The sequence below is a fragment of the Microchirus variegatus genome, assembly GCF_963457635.1.
Source record: "Microchirus variegatus genome assembly, chromosome: 9".
Lineage (NCBI taxonomy): Eukaryota > Metazoa > Chordata > Actinopteri > Pleuronectiformes > Soleidae > Microchirus > Microchirus variegatus.
Window position 1 is genome coordinate 17,657,182 of NC_139810.1, and position 18,928 is coordinate 17,676,109.

Genomic DNA, 18,928 nt, shown 5'->3' on the forward strand with positions numbered 1-18,928 from the left:
GCACTCATGTGTCAGGCTGACTGTTTGCGACAGCTGGGGACCTCGAAGTGAGCACCGATGACGAGGGGAAATCAGATACGTTCTTTCCCTCTGTCTTCATTACATACATATATACGCACCTCTTTCCCCTTGTCCCACTTGTTTACAAAAAAGAGAACACACGCACATGTTCTCCTTTGCTTCCTGTCAGTGTCCTTCAACCCATGGAGTGGGTGCTCAAACTTGATCCAATAATAAAGTGCTATATCAAATTAAATGTATGTATGTCGATGATTGTGGCTGTGATCTAACACTCAACCAGGGCTTGTTGTTACTCTTTACACCTAAAAGTAAAAAGTAAAAACTACCAAAACTTTCTTCAAAAAAGTACAAGTACACAAAGCAAAATTACAGTATTGCACTCAAAATGACTTATTGTGTTATTTTATATGAAGCCTTTGCGCCAACTAATGAGTATTCAACTTAAAAACGTAGTCTGACAAACGGAGTTCTACTCTGTTCGCCCCTCACTTTCACAAAGCATGTCAGGAAACTATTGTGGCGTTTGGATACCAGAAAGGATATTAGTTTTTTTTAGTTTTTTTTAATGTTTTCTAAATAGAAAACACATGCTCTTATGGTTTTAACATTTAAATGGTAAGACAAGATATTCACTACGTGACGTCCTTCTTACTAGTTTAAATTATGACTGAAATCACAGATATCACTAATGGTAATTCCAGATGCTCAGAGTGGTTGGTGATTAAATGTTAAAAAAAGCTTGCCATATGCTCTGGCAGGGTTTATCCATCCTGGCTTCTGTACAAACACAGCAGTGCAAAATGGTGGCCTTCATAAAGCGAAGCCCTTGCCTATAGAACATCTAAAAGGCTATAAAACGTATTTGTTTTATTCTTCAGAGATTATACACCTATTCAATTTCTGACAATTAACCCTCCTAAATGTTACACAGTGATACTTTAAATCAATTCAATCAATTTTATTTAACAATTTTGGTAAATCCCTTTTTGCCACTTCATCCTGGTGTCAGGGCCACTCTTAAATCTGTACATTTTACTATTATTATGTATTTTCAAACTGAAATCCTTAATAAATGAAGTGTTTTGGCTGCACTGCATTAAGCAGCATGCAGACACGGTCCTGTTATTATTGTGTCATTATCATGTCCTCCTGCTCTAAACTGCTCTACTCTGTCTGGAGCACTACAAAGGTCCCGTTGCATGTCGGGTACAATAGTCCCTGATCGCCCAGTGCGCATGTCCGACAAAAAAAAACTCCATTATTTTTTTTCTCGGAATCTGTAAGAAAAAATAGCCGTGGAAACTGTGAATTTGGGATTTCGTGACTCACTATTATGGTTCTGTGTGTGAATAACAGCGAATGTGGGACGGTTTAGCAGCAGCACACGGAGCACAGTGACGGCTGCATAGCTGAGCAGCGGGAGCGGAGCGGGACATCCTCCAGTCTTGTCGGGACTCTCCACAATCAAGTAAATTTCAGTCAGTTAGCTCTGTTAGCGTAGCCTAGTGGGCTTTTAGCACCGACATCCCAGGCGCAGGAAAATGAAGCGTTATTGCCCTTTGTTTTTAAAAATCCGACCAACTGACGTAGCATAAGCACCGAAAGCTAACTGGTCACGGTAACACGGGATATAAACTGTGGAATTTGTTTATTTTTCGGCTTTTTATTAGTGTGCGCCGTTTTCAAAACACTCTGGCTAGTCCGTTAGCTAACCAGCTAACTCTTGATTCTCCCGCGACCCGGAGAAGCCAGGAGTCCAAAACTTGGCCAGCAGGCAGAGAGCGGGTCTCACGGGTCCCGCTACCACCGACGCTAGCGATCGGCTTTCAGTAAGTAAATAAGCGACGGGAATCTGGTGGCAACATGCGTGAAGATTTGCTGTGGACTTGTGTTGTACATTTCTCGAAGCTAACACGCAAGAGTTTGGCATCGTAGTGTTTTGAGCGCCTGACAGCTGTCACGACAGCACAGTTCAAAGTGGGTTAGCACATTAGCTGCTACACTAGCTGCTAGCTGCCTTGCAGTTTTTGTAGATGTTATTCAGTGTTTAAAGTATGCATATATTTAGATCTGCGGTCAGGACCTTCAACGATTTATTTCAAGCTTCGTCTATGTTGCTAGCTTGTTAGCCTTCTGGGAAGGCAGCTACTTTGCAGTGTAGCTAAACGTCCAGGTAATTACGGGCCTAAATAAACACACCCTCCCACTTCAAAGTAGCCTTAGTCTGTCCCGAAGTTCTCGTATTCTTTCATTTCTTACTTAACAATGCTTTAGATATATGGACGCTCAGATGACATGAGTTACATCAGCTGTTTATTGCGTGAATAATTCCCTTGGTTCCCTCAGTCAGATTACATAATCCACCTCCACCTCTCTCTGCAGGCTCCAGCAACATCCGAGCTCTTTCTCTGATGTGAACTGAAGAGAGAAATCTGTAGGCGTCATCCTCTAAACTGAGGAGCTGCCTCGTAGCTCGGGAAAGTCCAGGTTTGGGGGCATCGAGTCAGGTTTTACTGGCAGTCTGTGTGCTTCTAACCCACCAGCATGTACATTGGACAGTGGATACCTTAGCCAAAACAGATCCTGGCTTCCCAAAGATGACAAGGTATGTAAATGTGTTTGAGTTGATCTTTTATTTTTTTATTTGACTCTTTTACCTTAACAATAAACTTGCATATTGTCTTTTGCCAAAGCCTCACGCAGTGTTGATGAGGATACATCATACTTGAGCATTTAAATGTAAGAGATAACTTAATGTTGATGCTTGAATTGAATGGAGGATGGACAGAAGTTTGGTTAATCATGTCTTAATCATCATGTCAAGTATCATTCTGCAGTCCTGATTAAAAACTTTTATTTTTACAAAATGAAACACAAATATATATATACAATAGTCAACAAAAGAAAATATGAGAGCCTAGAGCTCACCCTGTTTGTTGTACCTAAACCCGCCAAAGAAATGAATAGCTGATACAGACGAAACCACGTCCTGGAGTTACCAATTAAACCTTACTCATTCAGAACAACAAATTATACACAAACATTATTTTAGCTCGTACATTAATATAACTTTAATATGATAGCAATTCCCTGTTTGGTAATGTAAAAGAACAGCTTTCTTCAAAGTAACATAATAATCAATAGAATTAAATTACCAGCCATTAATATGTGTATTATTTTTATATGAGCTTGGTCTGTTACATTTTGGTGGCAATGTTTCATATTGTAATATTTGGTGTGTGTTTTTTTATTTGAAGTTTTTTTATAAGACAAATGCGGCCCACATATTTGGCTTGCAGCTTGTTTTAATTAGTCAATTAGTCAAACAAACTTGCAACCTATGTGTAATAATTTTGCATGCTATATGCAGTGTTGTTAATAATTAAAAACCAAATTAAAGGGGAAACTGTTAATAAGTAATAATAATAACACAAATAACATTTTAGACATTGATATTGACTTTGTAAATTAGAAACAAGCATTTGATAACATTTTGAAACATAACTCTGATCTCTGAAAATTTTTTATGTTGTAATGTAAATGATTAATATTATGGCTGTTAAGTTTCAAAGATGTGTTAACACCTGCTGGTTTTCTAAGGTGCTGGCAGGCTGCAGCTACAAAATGATGGGTGGCAGTGAGACCGTCAGTGGGGACAAGGATGGTGTCCACACCACTGCAATACATGTACCCATCGGCTGGCAGAGGAGAGTGGAGGCGGGGCAGGTGATCTATGTCAGGTGTGTGTGCACAGATATTCATTAATCAAAAAATGGATATGTGTTTGATTTGTATAACAGATTATTTCTTTTGGAGAAATTAGATTGCTGTTTTTTTCATTCATATTACTAACAAGATGACTGTGGGTGTGGACTTTTTTGAAGAGCACTGCATGAAGCAGGGGTCTCAAACTCAAATGACCGGACCTGAGTGTCTAGTTCAGTCAGTAGAGGGCCAGTCAAGTGAAAAAAACTTTTTGAGCAAAAGACAGTGAAACAATAATATTTTTCATGATATTTCATCTGATTTCAAAAGGAAATTGTTTCTGTTGCTATGGAACACTAAACACAATATTAATGTGTCTATGATGCAAAATGAATCCTGTAATAATATAAACCACACAGAGTTTGAGAACTCTGGCGTAAACACATCATTTTCTATTAATTGCTAAATATTATTTACCTTCCCTTTCCTTACAATTTATGTCCAGGTCCGGGCAGATGAGTTAACATATTCATTAAACACTGAGTTGACTTTTGTTCAAAACTTTGAAAAGGTTGTCATTTTAAATCTGAAATTGTGTACTTCAGCCTATCTGTAAACAGTAATTTGACCTGGCCAAATACAAGTTCTGACACTCTTGTTCACATTATGCCATAGGAAAACCATTTCACTTCAACTAACGGATGAGCACACTAGTATTCCATCAGTCCTCTGTCAATGGTCATGGATACTGTGACCGATGAAATAATGTGTTTTTGACCATGACCCGGAAAATCGAATCAGGCACCATATTTTGGGGTTTTCAGTAGGGCTGAATGATTTTCAATAAATATCTTTGCGATTATTTGATAAATAAATATCTGAAATTGCTATGACAATATGAGAGGGTATTGTACTTTTACATAATTATTCTCATTTTCATTTGAATAACATTCAAAATGATTACTGTTTTTGCAGATCTGTGAGAAACAAATATGTTTTCTTCAGGCTGTAGAATATGATGTGCATAGGCCAGGACAATATATAATCTGACATTTTTTTTCTCACATTTTGGCTTTAAGAAATATTATAGCCTGATTTGAAAATTCAATAAAATTTCAATTAATTGTTTAGCCCTAGTTTTCAGTCCAAATGTGTTTTCCACACAATCGTGTACATCTGACCTATTCTTCAGTGTCATCTCAGAAGGAATTGAGGGCAGTTCTTCTCATTTCTTTTTGATACATGGAGTAACTGATTAGATTTTGGTGGTCAAAGGCTTTTTTGGTTTCTTGAACATGTCGGACTCAGGTGACAGTGATTTAAAAAAAAAAGAAGCAAAAAAAAAGCATGTTTTTGGCAATCATTCTAAAATCTGTAAACTTTGATAAAATATATTTATAACATTTTTGAATTCATTTGAAGTCTTCCCTGTATATATTATGTGACATGGATACATGTGTATGATGAGCGCGAGTCTGACAACTGAATATATTTTTAATGAATCGAAAAAAATCAAGTATAGTATGTATAATTATAATTTAGGATTTGTCCATCTTTCTGTTTTTGAATCTACATGTCTTCCTTCTAAATTGTATTCTCATTTATATCTATTTGATTAATGTGATATTTCTGAATTTCCCAAACACAATCTTTTTGAAGAGTCACTTAAAACACTACATTTTTTCACATTTTTGTTTATGTTGCCCAGTGGTGGTGTTTGAAACTTTGAACTGGTTTTGAACTTTGCTGTGCATTTGTTCCTATACTTTGAAGTTTGCTTTGGCTGTGCTTAGACAATTTGTTGTTGTCTCCTCTCCGTAGTCCCAGTGGCACTGCCCTGTCCTGTCTGGACGAGGTCAAGGCCTATTTGTTGACTGATGGCACCTGCAAATGTGGTCTGGAGTGTCCTCTCATCATCCATAAGGTAAAACTATTCTAAAACCATTTTTTACACTCACCTGAATCTGCCTTTCTTGAATCTTACCTTTCCCAACTTGTAAAAAGTAAGATTTGCTACTAAAAACAAGGCGAATGGCTATGCAAATGGCTGGAAGATTAATGCATCTTGTAGCATTGTGCCAAAAATGGCATGAATTCGTATAACTGTAGGAAAGTAATATGACGGAAAAGGAATTTGTGTGATAAAACCCCCATGCATTGTAGAGTCATTTGTGCCCTGGAGTGAAAGCAGATTAAATACTAGTAACTCCCACTAGGAAAACATTATTACTGTTGTATCCAAAAAGAGTAGTGTCCACAAAGATATCTTCAGATTTACTAGACCAGTGTGGTGTCAGTTTTACTAAATAGTTGTTCAAACACAAGGATCGGCAATGCTTCTACGCATACATGAGTGTGAAATGCCAATTGCTCCTTCACGTAATTCAGTATCAGGCAAATACTTCTGTCTGAACTCCTCCTAATGATCATATATCTGGTGTCCTGCAGGTTTTCAACTTCACTGTGGGAGTGAAGGTGGAACAGCACAGCCAGCCTGTAGGCAAAACAGAGCAGGACATGACCAAACTCTGTAACCACCGCAGGAAAGTGGTAGCAATGGCTGCTCTGTGTCGCAGTATGCAGGCCTCACAGCTGCCATTCGCCAACCCTCATCATGCTGGTAAAGTTTGTTTGATGCATTGAGTCATAGTATGCCTGCATTGAGTCATAGTATGCCTACATTTGTGTGATAAGTATAGCAAATGTACATAAGTCAATTTTCTAATTACTGCACTTAAAATTTTGATCAGTATCATGTGAGGAAGTGTGGATGGAGTCTCTGTAAAGTTTATTTTGGTAGTTGTGTCCATCAGATTGTAACGAAGTCTCTCTTCTTCTTTTTTTTACTAAATCTGTGCACAGTAGTAGCCTCACATCAGGAGTTTAATGTGTATGGGAGCTCATTAACATTATCGCCATCAATGTTGGATGAATTGGAGATTACATTTCAGTAATTAACTTATGAAAGACTGTTGAGATATTGGCAATACGCTCCGTTTCAGTCAACCACATGTTTTCATATACATTCCATTGCCTATTTAAATCCCTTAACTTCATTTCTCTCTCATACTGTGCTGTTTCTATTTTTGTTTCGTTTAATTCAAAAGCTGTTAACACTGCTTTTAGAGAAACAGTGTTATGTTCCATAAATTAGATACAATTTTAGTTCCTGCTTCCTCCGGAGAAATGCCTGAAATTGCTGAATGCATCTCTTTTTTTTTATTTCCCCCATGAGAAAGGGAGGACTGATTTATAGTTTAAGAAAAGAAAAGAATCTGATCACAATTAAAAGAGTGGGTCAAGATGCCTTTAACAGTAATGGTTTAAGTCTTGTGGGAGCAGGTGGGAGTGTTGCTTTGTGCAGCAGCTGTTAGACACAGATGATTTGAAACCACTGATATTTTAACAAAAGTAGTAAACATGTATTATTGGAAAAGTAACAATAACATTATAATCAGCAGCTATTACATTTAGTTTTTAAAGTTGTATGAATCCCTCAACTATTTAAAACTCAAAGATGTCAGCAGTTAGCACAAACTAATAGCAGAGTATCTTAAGAGCTCACATCACATGACCAATTCAAGGATGCAGCTATGTATTCAAAAATATATTTGACTCCTGGGGAGTAGCTGCTGATCAGAGCTTTCTTTTTGTTATTCATTTCATAAATATATGCATTAATGCCCATATTTAGCATTAATACATCCTCACACCTATTTCCACTAATGGTTCCCCTAATTCCATATTTTTTCTTTGGCAATGTGTCATATTTTTGGTACACATTCTGCTTCTACCAACAGCAAATGTGTACCTGACAGCTGATGCATTTTAGATGATTTGTTAAACACAATCAAAGGAACTAAGGAAAGTCATCCTGATGATTTGTTTTAGCATTCAGTCAGTCCCTCATTCAAACCAAATATTCAAACATGGCAATTAGTTAATGAACTGTACATTATAGTTATTATGAAAGAAGAGAAGTTTAGTAATAAGCATGTGTGTTCTCTTCCAGAGCTTGGCAGTCGAGTGGATAACCGCAATCCAAATGGAATTCTCGTAGAGCGGGAAGAAGAGGACCGTTGCTTTTACCATCCTAAACTCCATCCAGTCCCTGTTCGATCTCACAACAACGTCCACTCAAACAACTGTGCCAGCCCCAAATCCCCCCACCAGTTTATCTACCCTTATAATGGTTCCTCCCCTATCCTTCACGCAGGCACAAACCCATACCATTCCTTAGATACATTGAGAAGGCTTCACCATCCTCCTTCTCTCCCTGCATCCTCCACCTCTTCCTCCTCGTCCTCATTTACATCTTACTCCACTGCTCAGAAGTCACCCCGCACCCCCACACCCCAGAGTCAAGGTCAAAGAACACCCAAAACTCCAGAGACCCCTGGTTCCCCACGACTAGGGCCCCTTTCTCCACCTCCTCCCTCTTCCCCAATGACAGTTGGAGGAGGTAGAGGTGGACAGACTCACGGTTATCATCCTCATGGTGTCATTGTGGGGGGCTCCACTCCTTCTCAATCACCGTCTTACTCAACCTCTGTCCATAACATGAACTGTGTTTCTCCTCACCAGCGGACCCGCCGCCCTTCAGCCTCTCCCTCTCCTCTCTCTGAGCAGGGTGGCAGCTCAACAGCAGCAGAAGGAGGAGGACAGATGGGAAGTAACTTTGCTCAGAGGAGGAAATCCACCTCTTCCTCTCCCCATTCCCCTATCCCTGGTGGTTCCCCCAACCTTAGTCCTCATTTCCCCAAGTACAAGCTGGAAGATATCTTGGAGCAGTTTAAAAACTCAGGCAACAGCAGCACTAATAACCATCTCTTAAACCCTAATAATCCCTCCTTACTGACCAACCAAAGCATTAGCAACATTCATGCTCATTCATTGAAGCCTTCAAAGAGCGTCATGAGTCAGACTTCGAGCACAGGACCACCAGGTTTGGGGTTAAACTCCACAGGTCCCTCTAATTTACCTATGGGTGCATTTCTGAACCACCATCACAGCAACCCGGACAAAATATCACACCCAGGTTCTTTTCCTGCAAGTAACTTGCTCTCTGCGGCTGCCAAGGCTCAGCTGGCGAACCAGAAGACCCAAGGGCAGAGCTCAAATGCTGCCAGCAACCAAGTGAGCGTGTCCCCTTCTCTGGAGGTATTGAAAGAGGCACAGCAGCAACAGTCATCAAAGGTAACTAACAGCACTTTACATAACAGCAACCTTCCCTCCTCCACTGCTTCTAGACCTCCCCATCCCTCCCTTGCAGTAGCCTCTGCCATCCTCTTTCCTCCATGCCACTCTCTGGCCCAGTCCCTGGCCTCCTCTTTGCCCCACCTGCCTCCCTCAGCAGAGCGCAACGCATCACACAGGAAGAGGCAGCGGCGATCTCCAACAGTGCTCAGCATGCTTAGAGACACCCAGCAGTTGACTAATGGGCCACAGAAAACCCCATCAGGAGAAGCTGTTTCTGCTACAGTTATCAACCTTTCCTCATCGCGCTCCCCATCCTCTACCTCAGCTGTGCAGAACCAGAATGCGTTCATATTGGAAACCCATCATCACCATAATGTCCTCCCTGGGCAGATGCCCAGGCTCTCTGCTTCTCGACAAACAGCACACCTATCCAGGCCCCCGCGACAAAATGAGGCTCTGGATTTCACTACAGGCCTGACACCTACACCTCTTGGCTTGGATCCTCCAACCCAGCCGCTGTCTGCTCTGTTACACCTGCTGAGTCTGCAGAATGCACAGGCCACAGCCTCGGCTCCAGCATCTAACTCTACTGCTGTTCAAGGATCTGTGTCTGTTGAAGGAGTTGGACACACTAATAAACGGAGCCCCAGACTGTCACCCTCTTCTCCCTTGCCTCAGTCTAGTATCAGGCACCCACAGACTCCCTCACCCTACCGAACAAATGACACTACTTCTCTGCCACAGCCGCTTTCTCCTCCCTCTACTTCCACGCAGTTCCGATCAGTACAGTACCATTCACACGCTCCAACTACTAAATTAAGTTCTCTACAGAGACACTTTGCTTCTTCAACACTGCCCCCTAACTCAAATGTAGCTTTACTCAACAGCAGCTGCCCATCTCATCATATGTCCCCACCTTCAGATAAGCCTCAACCAACTGAGAACCACATTCCTACAGTAGACTCTGCGTCCCAGACACCTTTGCAGGAAGCCTCACCAGAGCGCACTGTGGGAGAGATGGAGATGGGTACTAACAGCTTATTAACATCTGTGGACCTGACTCATTCTCAAGGTAGTCTTTCCATGGCAGTATCCACCTCCCCGAAGCCTCTCGACCTTAGCAACCACGTCCTGGCCCTTCTTGCAGCATCCTCCACTGTACCACACGGGGGGGACGGTTCTACTGACAGAACCTCTGATGTTGAGAAGTCTTCCCAAGGAAATCATGCTACAGGTAGCGAGATATTTGTCTTGAAAATATAACCTACATTTTGAGTGTGTGTGTTTCTCAGGGCACTGCTAGTGTTCTTGTCAAAATCTGTCATTGGTATTTGGATTGGAATGATTTGACTGAAAGTTGTTGTATTAGCAAGGTGTCAATGGGTTTAACTTATACAAAATGTATGTTATGCTAAGCATGTCTTGAATAATTCAGTCATGACATCAGACTTCACAGATGCTCATGTGTCTTGTAATATTTTTTTGCTGTTGGTTCTCAATCCCGCCCCACTTTTAATCACTTTAAAAAGTTGCTTACTGATAGCATCAGCCTGTAAATAGATGACTGATTGATGTGTCTCTGTTAATAGGGCCAGGAGAACCTGGATGTTTGGACCAAAAGGTCTCCACAGCAACCAAACCTGCAGCTGTTGTCAGCCCTGTGCAAGCCAACTCGTCTCGTCTTGTGGATAATAGCAATCTCCCACCTGCCCCTTCAACTGTAGGTGACTCAACGACTTCTTTACCTCTGGCAGAGGCCTTCCCCTTTATGAACCAGGAACAGCTTCTTCAGCTGCTATCATCCACAGGAGGCCTACCATCCCTCCTGGACCCCGCAGTCCTTGCTTCATTGCCCCTTGGGGGGCTGTGGTTGGGAGGACAACATGCACAGTTGCCCCCTGCCAATGCTGCACTACAAACACCACATAATCTTGCTGAGCAGCAGCAATCAGAGCAGCAGCAGTTACTGTTACAACAAGAGACACAGCAGCAAAACCAGGATCAACAACAGAAGCAGCAACAGATAAACAGCAACCCTCTCTTTCCTTTGTTGCCGTTCTTGAGTGGAGCTCAAGGGGAAATGCCTCTGAACCTTTTGGGCCTTTTGAACCCACTCCCACCACCAGCCTCAAATTGTGCCCCAGGACAGGATGCTGATTTAGGGCTAATAGAAAAGCCAACCCTTCAGGCTTTGCTTATGGCCTCCTTGTTGCTCGGGCAACAGCAGGCACCTTTGATACCTCTGCCTGGACTGGGTCAGTTGAGCCAGGTCAGCTTGGAAGTTCCCCTCCAACAGCCACAGCACATCCCCACTACTTTGGAGGGCCTTACTGTGGATAAGGTCTCGGGCCTTTTAGATCCATCTGCCCTATCGGGCCCAGGGCTCTTGGAGCTTGCCCAGGGACTTCTCCCCATTGCTCCTGGAGTAGAGGGCACTATCCAGGCTCTGCAGTCTTTGCTCCTTCCTGCTGCTCTTCCTCCTCCCCCTGCAGCCTTCCTACCCCTCAGCCCTGCCTTGCTCACTGCTGCCCTGAACTCTGCTGAGCTCCACTCATCTCCCCACACCCAATTAGCTCCTGCACAGCAAACCCAACATACCCAACCTCAGGTAGGCTCCCCTGTCTCCTACATCTCTATCCCTGGAGCTCCTCCTAGTTTCTCTTTTAAAAGCTATTGGCTATTTCCTGATCTGTGCAATTATTTGCCCTGCTTACACACCCCCCCCCCCCCCACACACACACACACACTTTGTTTATGTATCTGTTTCTATAAACTACTTTCAAATGGCACAGTCAGCGTTGTTAAGGGACATGGTTTTTTTTTTTTCAAAAGCCTTTATTTCTACAGTGAAAGATAAAAAATTGTTTGTCCCCTTCATATGTATCCCCATTCTTTCGCTGTCTGTTTTGTGTTTTTTCTGAACCTCAACTCCTCTTCTGTCCTCTCATTGCTGTTCAGGTACCTACTGATGCCGGTGTTGACACACTTATACCCCTGTGTCTCCAAGCTAAAGACAACCCAATCCTCCAACAGTTACTTCCCACTTTGCTTAACCCTGCATTGTTAGGTGAGTTGGTGTCTTTCCTGTGTAGCACTTCTGTCTCAAGTCTTTAGTCACTATGTCAGGAATAAATGACCATTAAGCAACTGTATGTCAAGAATCTAAGACATATGTCTTCTGTAGGAGATCTCTCTGGCATCGCAGGCCTTCATAACATGTTGGGGATTGGAGCTGGTTCCATTATCCTACCCCCAGTCCAAGCTTCTGCTTTGGGTATGCCTCTGCTGCAGGGTCCTGATGGGGCCATCAACCTGCTTAACAATATACAGGTAGTTAAACGTTCCTTTTGTACTCTTTGTAGTTGGAAAATGCCATCACTCCTCAGTGTAAAGCCCTGTTGGGAAAAAAAGAAGGAAATATGACACAAATTACAGGAAAAGTCACTGATGTACTATTCAGTGGAGCTGAGATTCACAAACTGTTTTGAGGTTTCTTATAAGTAGCCAATGGAGAGCGATGGAGAGAGTGAGGTAGGAAGTTTTAATAAATCAGATCATTTTGTGGCATATGCAACTTAAAACATAAGCTGGAAAACAAAGTTACTTTGGGAAAAAGACTGAGGATCCAGTCATAATTAAGGAGGTGATCTTAAGCTCATGATCCCATACAGCTCCCAGATGTCATCAAACTATGTTTTTTGTTATTGTTTTGATGGAGAGACTCGTAACAGCATAAATCTTATACTGTGAATTTTAATGTAAATATTGTAACAAAATCTACTTTTGCAGTGGTTTACTAATATTTATTTTGCAATATTTTTCCTTTTTTCCTCTAGCTAAACCTTGCACCACCTTCTGAGGGAGAGAAGCCAGTTTCAATGCAAGAAACACAAAGCCCTGCCCCACAGGAAGACATTCCAGCCAGTCAGATTGCACCTGATGTGGTTCCCAGTCCGGCTTCTGGTCCACCTACAGCTCCTGCCCCTCCCCATGAACCCATTCCTCCCCCCCAGCGAGAATCTGAAGGCAGGTCCATTATTGATCCTTACACATCTTTCATGGATACAATTTATACCTCCTTCCTTCAAGTCAGTGCTAAAGAGCAGGAAGATGGGGCCCATTTAGGGCCATCTGACCCCACTTCACCCTTCTGTGCCTTACCGCCAGTTTCTTTCCCCATGGAGCACCATACCCCCTCCACGTCAGTCCCAACTCTGCCACAGGCAAGTGCTCCGGTCTCTCTAAGTCCACGCAGGGCCTGTTCCCTCCGCAACCCAGACTTATCTCGACTCAGCCTGGAAGCAGCAGCCCATTCCCCTGCCCAGGGGACACCCAAACCCACCGAGGATGGGTCTACTTTGCCCTTACAAAGGAAACCAGTCATAGTAGAAGGACATACCCACCCAGAGCCACCTATGCCACCCATATACTTGGAGGAGGCTAAGACAGTCTGCACTGGGCCAGCTACAGCTGTGTGTCCTTTTGTGGAGGCAGGTGGAGAGAGGCAAGGTCATCTTCCACGTTCAGGGTACCTCAGTTCCATGGATGGATGCAGTGGTAGACCTGATGAGGAGACCACTGGGACACTGCTGCACTCAGAACAGGAAAGGGTGAGTATCTTAATGCTTGCTTTCTTTAATCTCTGGCCCAGTTTATAACACTAAGTGAGCCTTCATCATCCCACTGAGATGTCATTCTTTTGACTTCAGTGTGGACCTTGGACAGGAAAAATAGAAGAATATAGAATCTGTGTATCTTTCTTTCTTTCAGTATTCAATTGAGAATCAAAAATCAGAAAATTGAAGAGCGGTTCCTCATTTCGTTATCTGTTTGACAATCTCAATCGGTAAATTGTTTTTCAATTGTTTTTCCTATTTTCAATTTGTGCTAAAAAGCAAATATAGCAAATGAAAAAAACGTAATTAACTAAGGTTGAAGTGGATATTAAATTTGTCCTTGTGTGCAAACTGGAAGTTTATTGACACCATCTTCATTTGCTGTTGGGGCAACTCTGTGGTAATGTACAATAGTGGAACTTGAACCATACGTCCATTTACTGAAGGAGTTATTTCAAATTGGAGGAAAAATTCAGAGATCTCTGCCACACTGCAGCAGATTCTTCTGATGTCATCAGTTCACATCCTCTTCCTTCATAGTTGCCCGATTATTTTCTCTGAACAAGACAAAACTATCCATGATTGAGGGCAAGTATTTAACCCCCTGTGAGACGTGAAAATCTACAGAAGCATAGTACTACCACAGATAGTTTTGTCGTTATAGTAAGATTGGGTTTTACTTTTAAGTTGACTTTATTTATAGATGGTTGCAGGATGTTCACATCAGAGAGGGATGAGTCTGGAGGTGGAGAGTCTCTGTGTGTGGGGGGGAAAAATCAATACAGTGAAAAAACACAATATTTTGTGTGCCGATATTGTATCATTTATTTATTTTTTTTAACTGATTTTACAAATAAACATTAAACATTTTGCGGATTAGCATAAAAAGTCTATTGACTTTTCTGTCCACTAGATGGTGACAAGTGCTTTATATTATAATATATAATAGCAATATATGATTTCGCAAATACTCAGTGTATCGTATATATTGTGATTATATAGTATAGTGATATGGTGATAATATTGTATTGTGGTGTCTCTGGGGACTGTTTAATCTCATGCACTTTGTATCACTTTGCAGTGATGACGTTGCTGTCACACACAGCTAAAGGACGAGGATGCAGAAGTGCATGAGATTCAGCGATCATTATAATCAGTTGAGCTCACACCAGCATACGGGAGGAATATTTGCATCGTCCGTAGCGACGCTCTGTATGTGTTCAGCTGTAACTTGAGCAATGTACTGACAAACTGTGGAATGACAACGTTTTCTGTTGCAGTTGCAAACCTCAGAGCAAACATAGCCTCTCCACCTTCAGACTACATTCCTTCTGCATGTAAAATTCTCGCAACAATCAAAGAATAAAGCTGACTTTAAAGTAAAAAAGAGGGCTCTGTATCCCATGTCCCAGTTGTATGATTCTGTGAAAACACTTCTGGTTCATGCTCAAGTGGGAGAAATGAAATATCGACATCATCGAAAACAACTTGTTAAACAAATGAAATACCAAACCGCTTTTCATTTTCCAATTTTTGATTCTCTATTGAATACTGAAAGAATGAATGATACACAGATGATATAGCAACCAATTTTATTGGTATGTTTTTTGTAATGTGATATCTGATTCTACCATTCAAGGATCCAGCTGGAACCGTGGGTGGAGCCAGAAGAGGAAGGAAAAGAAAACAAACGTAAGTTGCCCCAGTTAATTTCTTAGTTATGCACCATAGATGAAATTACAGAGCAAAATAAAGTTCCAGCTTGCCAAACCTTGTGATGAAATCTTAAACACAGATTAGACAAACATTTACTTCATTATAATTGTTATAAGAGTGTGAGTGGATGGTTGTTTATGTTGGAACTATATGTGGCCCTGTGATATCCGGTCTATCGCCCTAAGTCAGCTGAGATTGGCACATTAAAATCAATGGATTGATGGACAATTGTCCTATCTAGCCTGTTTGACTTTGTCATGCTGTTTTTAGTAGTAATATGTTTCTTACTTTGTTTGTTAGGCTACAGAATGTGTTGGAAGACTTCAGAGACATGGATGCTACAGCACTAGAGGAAACCAAGGCTACGGTAAGAGCCGGCGTGAACCAGTGACTCAAACTGGGGAAGAGGGAACCAATCACAGACACCCTGACATGCTAGAGGAGGGCTTAACGCAATGACGACAGAGAAGCTACATCTGGCAGCTTTTGCGCACATTCAAAATTGATCCATGGCATCTCAAGTGAATAATAAGTAGACAAAGCAAAAAAACACTTAATGTAAAAGCGTAACTCCCCTGTGACCGGTGTTTCTTCAACGCCCTCATTCTATTCTCATAGAAAGCTTGTTGAGACAAACGACCACAAACCGAGCAGAAAAAAGAACAGCTCCTCCGTTGTTATCTGTTGTGTTGCATTCGATGTAATTTTTCATTGTTGGCACATGTCACGCTACGTGTCTTGTTGTGCCTAATGGCTACCGAACTGTACCATAATGGGAACACTGCTTTATTTTCTACTTGGCTTGATTGTATTTATTGTATTAGTAGTAGTAGTAATGGTACTAGGGCTGGGCGGTATGACCAAAAATATATATCACGGTATTTTTTCAAAATTCGAACGGTTTCACGGTATCTGACAGTATTTTTTTTTTCATGCATAATCAGGTGTTCACACTGGTTGAGAACAGAATTACTGCAGTAGATTAACTTAGGATGGTCTATTTTACTGTCATGAATACTGTAGAATAACTCCACACTCGTACAGGTTCACATGGCCCCATAAAATGATGCTGTTTACAAAGAAGAGCTACTCATGATTCTAATGAAGTGACGAATCAGAATGCAAAGACAATTGCAGTCAAAATACAGAACTTTGACTGTGCAAATCAACATCTTTTATAAAAAAAATCCCCCTGTTACCTGCTGATGTGTAGGGTGCCGACCTTAACTTCATGCATTCTTGATATTCCAAGACATGCTTACTAGGGCTGTCAAAATCGCTCAAAAATGATATTCGAATATTCCCTCTAAAAAACAGATATTCGCATATATTCGCATAGTATTTGCATCGCGAAACTGGGGTGCGTTGCTTCCACTGTATCTGGGGGCTTTCAATCAGCCAGACTGTCAGGTGATGACAGCATGACCTCAATAACAGGACAAACTAATACAACGAGACATAACCATCTGTAGATGTAGTTTATTTAAGTTTAAACATATTTCACAACATATTACCTACACAAAAATAAGTAAATTAACTAATGACCAAGAGCGCAGATCTCGCTCTCTCGCACTCACTCACTCTCTCTCTCGTCTAAATGAACAACAAACAAATTCTGTGCTGATCAAGAGTTTTGTGCAAGTGAGTTAAAGGTACAATATGTAGTATTTATGGGTTTATATAACCCAAAATCCACTTTTTTATACATATTATGTGCTCCTGCATTGTCTAGTCGCTGTATAATAGTTTTTGTTTCATTTTCGTAGTGTTTCAAAAAGTCATGTAAAATAACATGACCGCGGACCGCGGTTGCATAGCCACTGTTAGCAGCGAGACGCCATGTTTCTACCGGACACTGTAAGGACAAACGCGAGAGAACAAAACAAGCGTCTCTTTACTTGTAGCGTAAGTCCCGCCTCCTCTCTCTCCGCTTCGTCTGCTACGGCCGTGGTAGCTCGCCCTCTCCCTCGCCTCATGAACCTCATCTGCTGACACGGAGAAAGACGACGAGGACGACATTTGACCAGCTGCCGATACCGTAGCACTCAGGGAAGGGAGGGGGTGAGCAGAGCAGCAAGTCTTTGTTGTAAATTTCAGCCTCTCCTCTAGATGGCACTATAAACTACTTATTTCCCCTTTAAGGTCCTGACTCTTGTCCCAAATATGACAGGCTTCGTAAAGTAATTGAAACAAGTATATAAACATTAATGAAACGCTCATTCGCAAAGTAGACAGCCACGCGGATGTTGCGTAATCAAATACACCGGTATGGCGGTATATTAAAAATTCATATAATAACAAAAATAAAAACCGGTGTTCGGTGTGAACCGGTATACCGCCCAGCCCTAAATGGTACCACTGCCCCTTTCAATTTAGATAAATGTCAGACTGACTGACTGACTGACTGACTGACATTGATTTTGTAGATACGACTCTTGGGTTACTGTCTCAAGAAATGTATCATTAAATTATTGTCAAAAGAGGAAAATAAAATTGTAACAAATACATATCGTCCTAGCCCTATTGGCAATGCTGGTCACACCCATTCATTTTGGAAAAAGTCAGTTTATCATTCCCAACAGTCCAACTGACCAATGGAAAAACGTAAAGCAGCTAAAATTAAGAATTCTTTTCACTGTAAACCCTCAAAATGAATCTGAACTGTAGGGCCAGTGCATGGTTAGGCACATTTTAAGTTTGCTGCTTGATGCTGAGTCAGTGCAGTTCTGACTGTGATGGTAAAGTCATTCCACCTGTGAGCATCTGAAAAGGAAATGAGCCTGACTGACTGTTATCTGTGTCTCTTGTTCCAGACAGCACTGCTGAAGCCTGAGAGATCAGTCCGTGGCAGGAGGCGAAGAGGCGCCAGGTCTCAGAGACAGTGATTGGTGGAGGGAGCTGTCATTCACAGCTGTGCACCTATTAAAGGCGACCACATCCCCTCCAACTCTACACCATCATCACCACTGTTTAGACCTTTTTTTTTTTTTTTTAATCAATTCAACTGCACTAAAATGTTGTTGTCATGTCAACCATTGTTGTGGCAACCACTATGGAAATACACATAGGAGAGAGATCTAGTTTGAAAAACGAATTTATTTAAAAAAAAAAAAAGTGGAAAAAAAAATTGGAAGAGTTTGTGGATAACTTTTCACTTAGGTCTACTCTTAGGTCTAGTTCACAATTTAATGGTCACTTAAGTTGACATTGTGATCAGAGATCTGTTAATCATGGTTGGTGTTAGACTTACAGTATGTCAGTGAGGAAAAAAACAAAAACAAATGAGTACTGTTTTCTTCTCATCAGTGTGTAACTGAGTCAGGATAAAGCCCATCTACTTGAACGATGCTCTCTGTTGAAGGTGTGTCTGTATGTGTGTGTGGATGTGTGTCTTTGTATGTGTTTGAGTGCGTTTTGGACAAACAGTGCTGTTGCTGAGCCCATCACTGTCCAAACATTGTTTTATTTTATTTTTACTTCATAATTTTACTTCATAAGTTTAAAAGAGACACAGCCAATGTTTTCAGAGAAATGTTCTGAAGAGTGCTGAGAGACAAATATAATAAGATTTTTTTTTCTTTCCTCAGTATAATATAAACTTAATATGGACCAAGCCAAGGAACAATGTGGTTCACTCCATCAGGTTTCTTAGCCAGTTTACATCAACGACT

General features: G+C 41.3%; 1 protein-coding gene across 1 annotated transcript; it reads left to right on the top strand.

Moving 5' to 3' along the window:
- Positions 1-2,546: 2,546 nt before the first annotated feature.
- mbd6 (methyl-CpG binding domain protein 6) lies at positions 2,547-18,928 on the top strand. The gene is made up of 12 exons (XM_083895111.1): positions 2,547-2,626; positions 3,622-3,761; positions 5,548-5,650; positions 6,175-6,346; positions 7,739-10,159; positions 10,515-11,533; positions 11,884-11,992; positions 12,110-12,255; positions 12,762-13,535; positions 15,181-15,233; positions 15,558-15,624; positions 18,071-18,928. Exons 2-12 carry the CDS (start codon positions 3,646-3,648, stop codon positions 18,140-18,142), a joined length of 5,052 nt encoding a protein of 1,683 aa, XP_083751237.1. The 5' UTR covers positions 2,547-2,626; positions 3,622-3,645; the 3' UTR covers positions 18,143-18,928.

What these genes read in the sequence shown, in the direction of transcription:
- mbd6 (XM_083895111.1), top strand. Translation starts at nt 3,646, where the DNA reads ATGATGGGTGGCAGTGAGACCGTCAGTGGGGACAAGGATGGTGTCCAC. An exon ending in ACCTGCTTAACAATATACAG is followed by an intron (nt 12,256 to 12,761) that starts GTAGTTAAACGT and finishes TTTTTCCTCTAG; the next exon opens with CTAAACCTTGCACCACCTTC. An exon ending in TGCACTCAGAACAGGAAAGG is followed by an intron (nt 13,536 to 15,180) that starts GTGAGTATCTTA and finishes CTACCATTCAAG; the next exon opens with GATCCAGCTGGAACCGTGGG.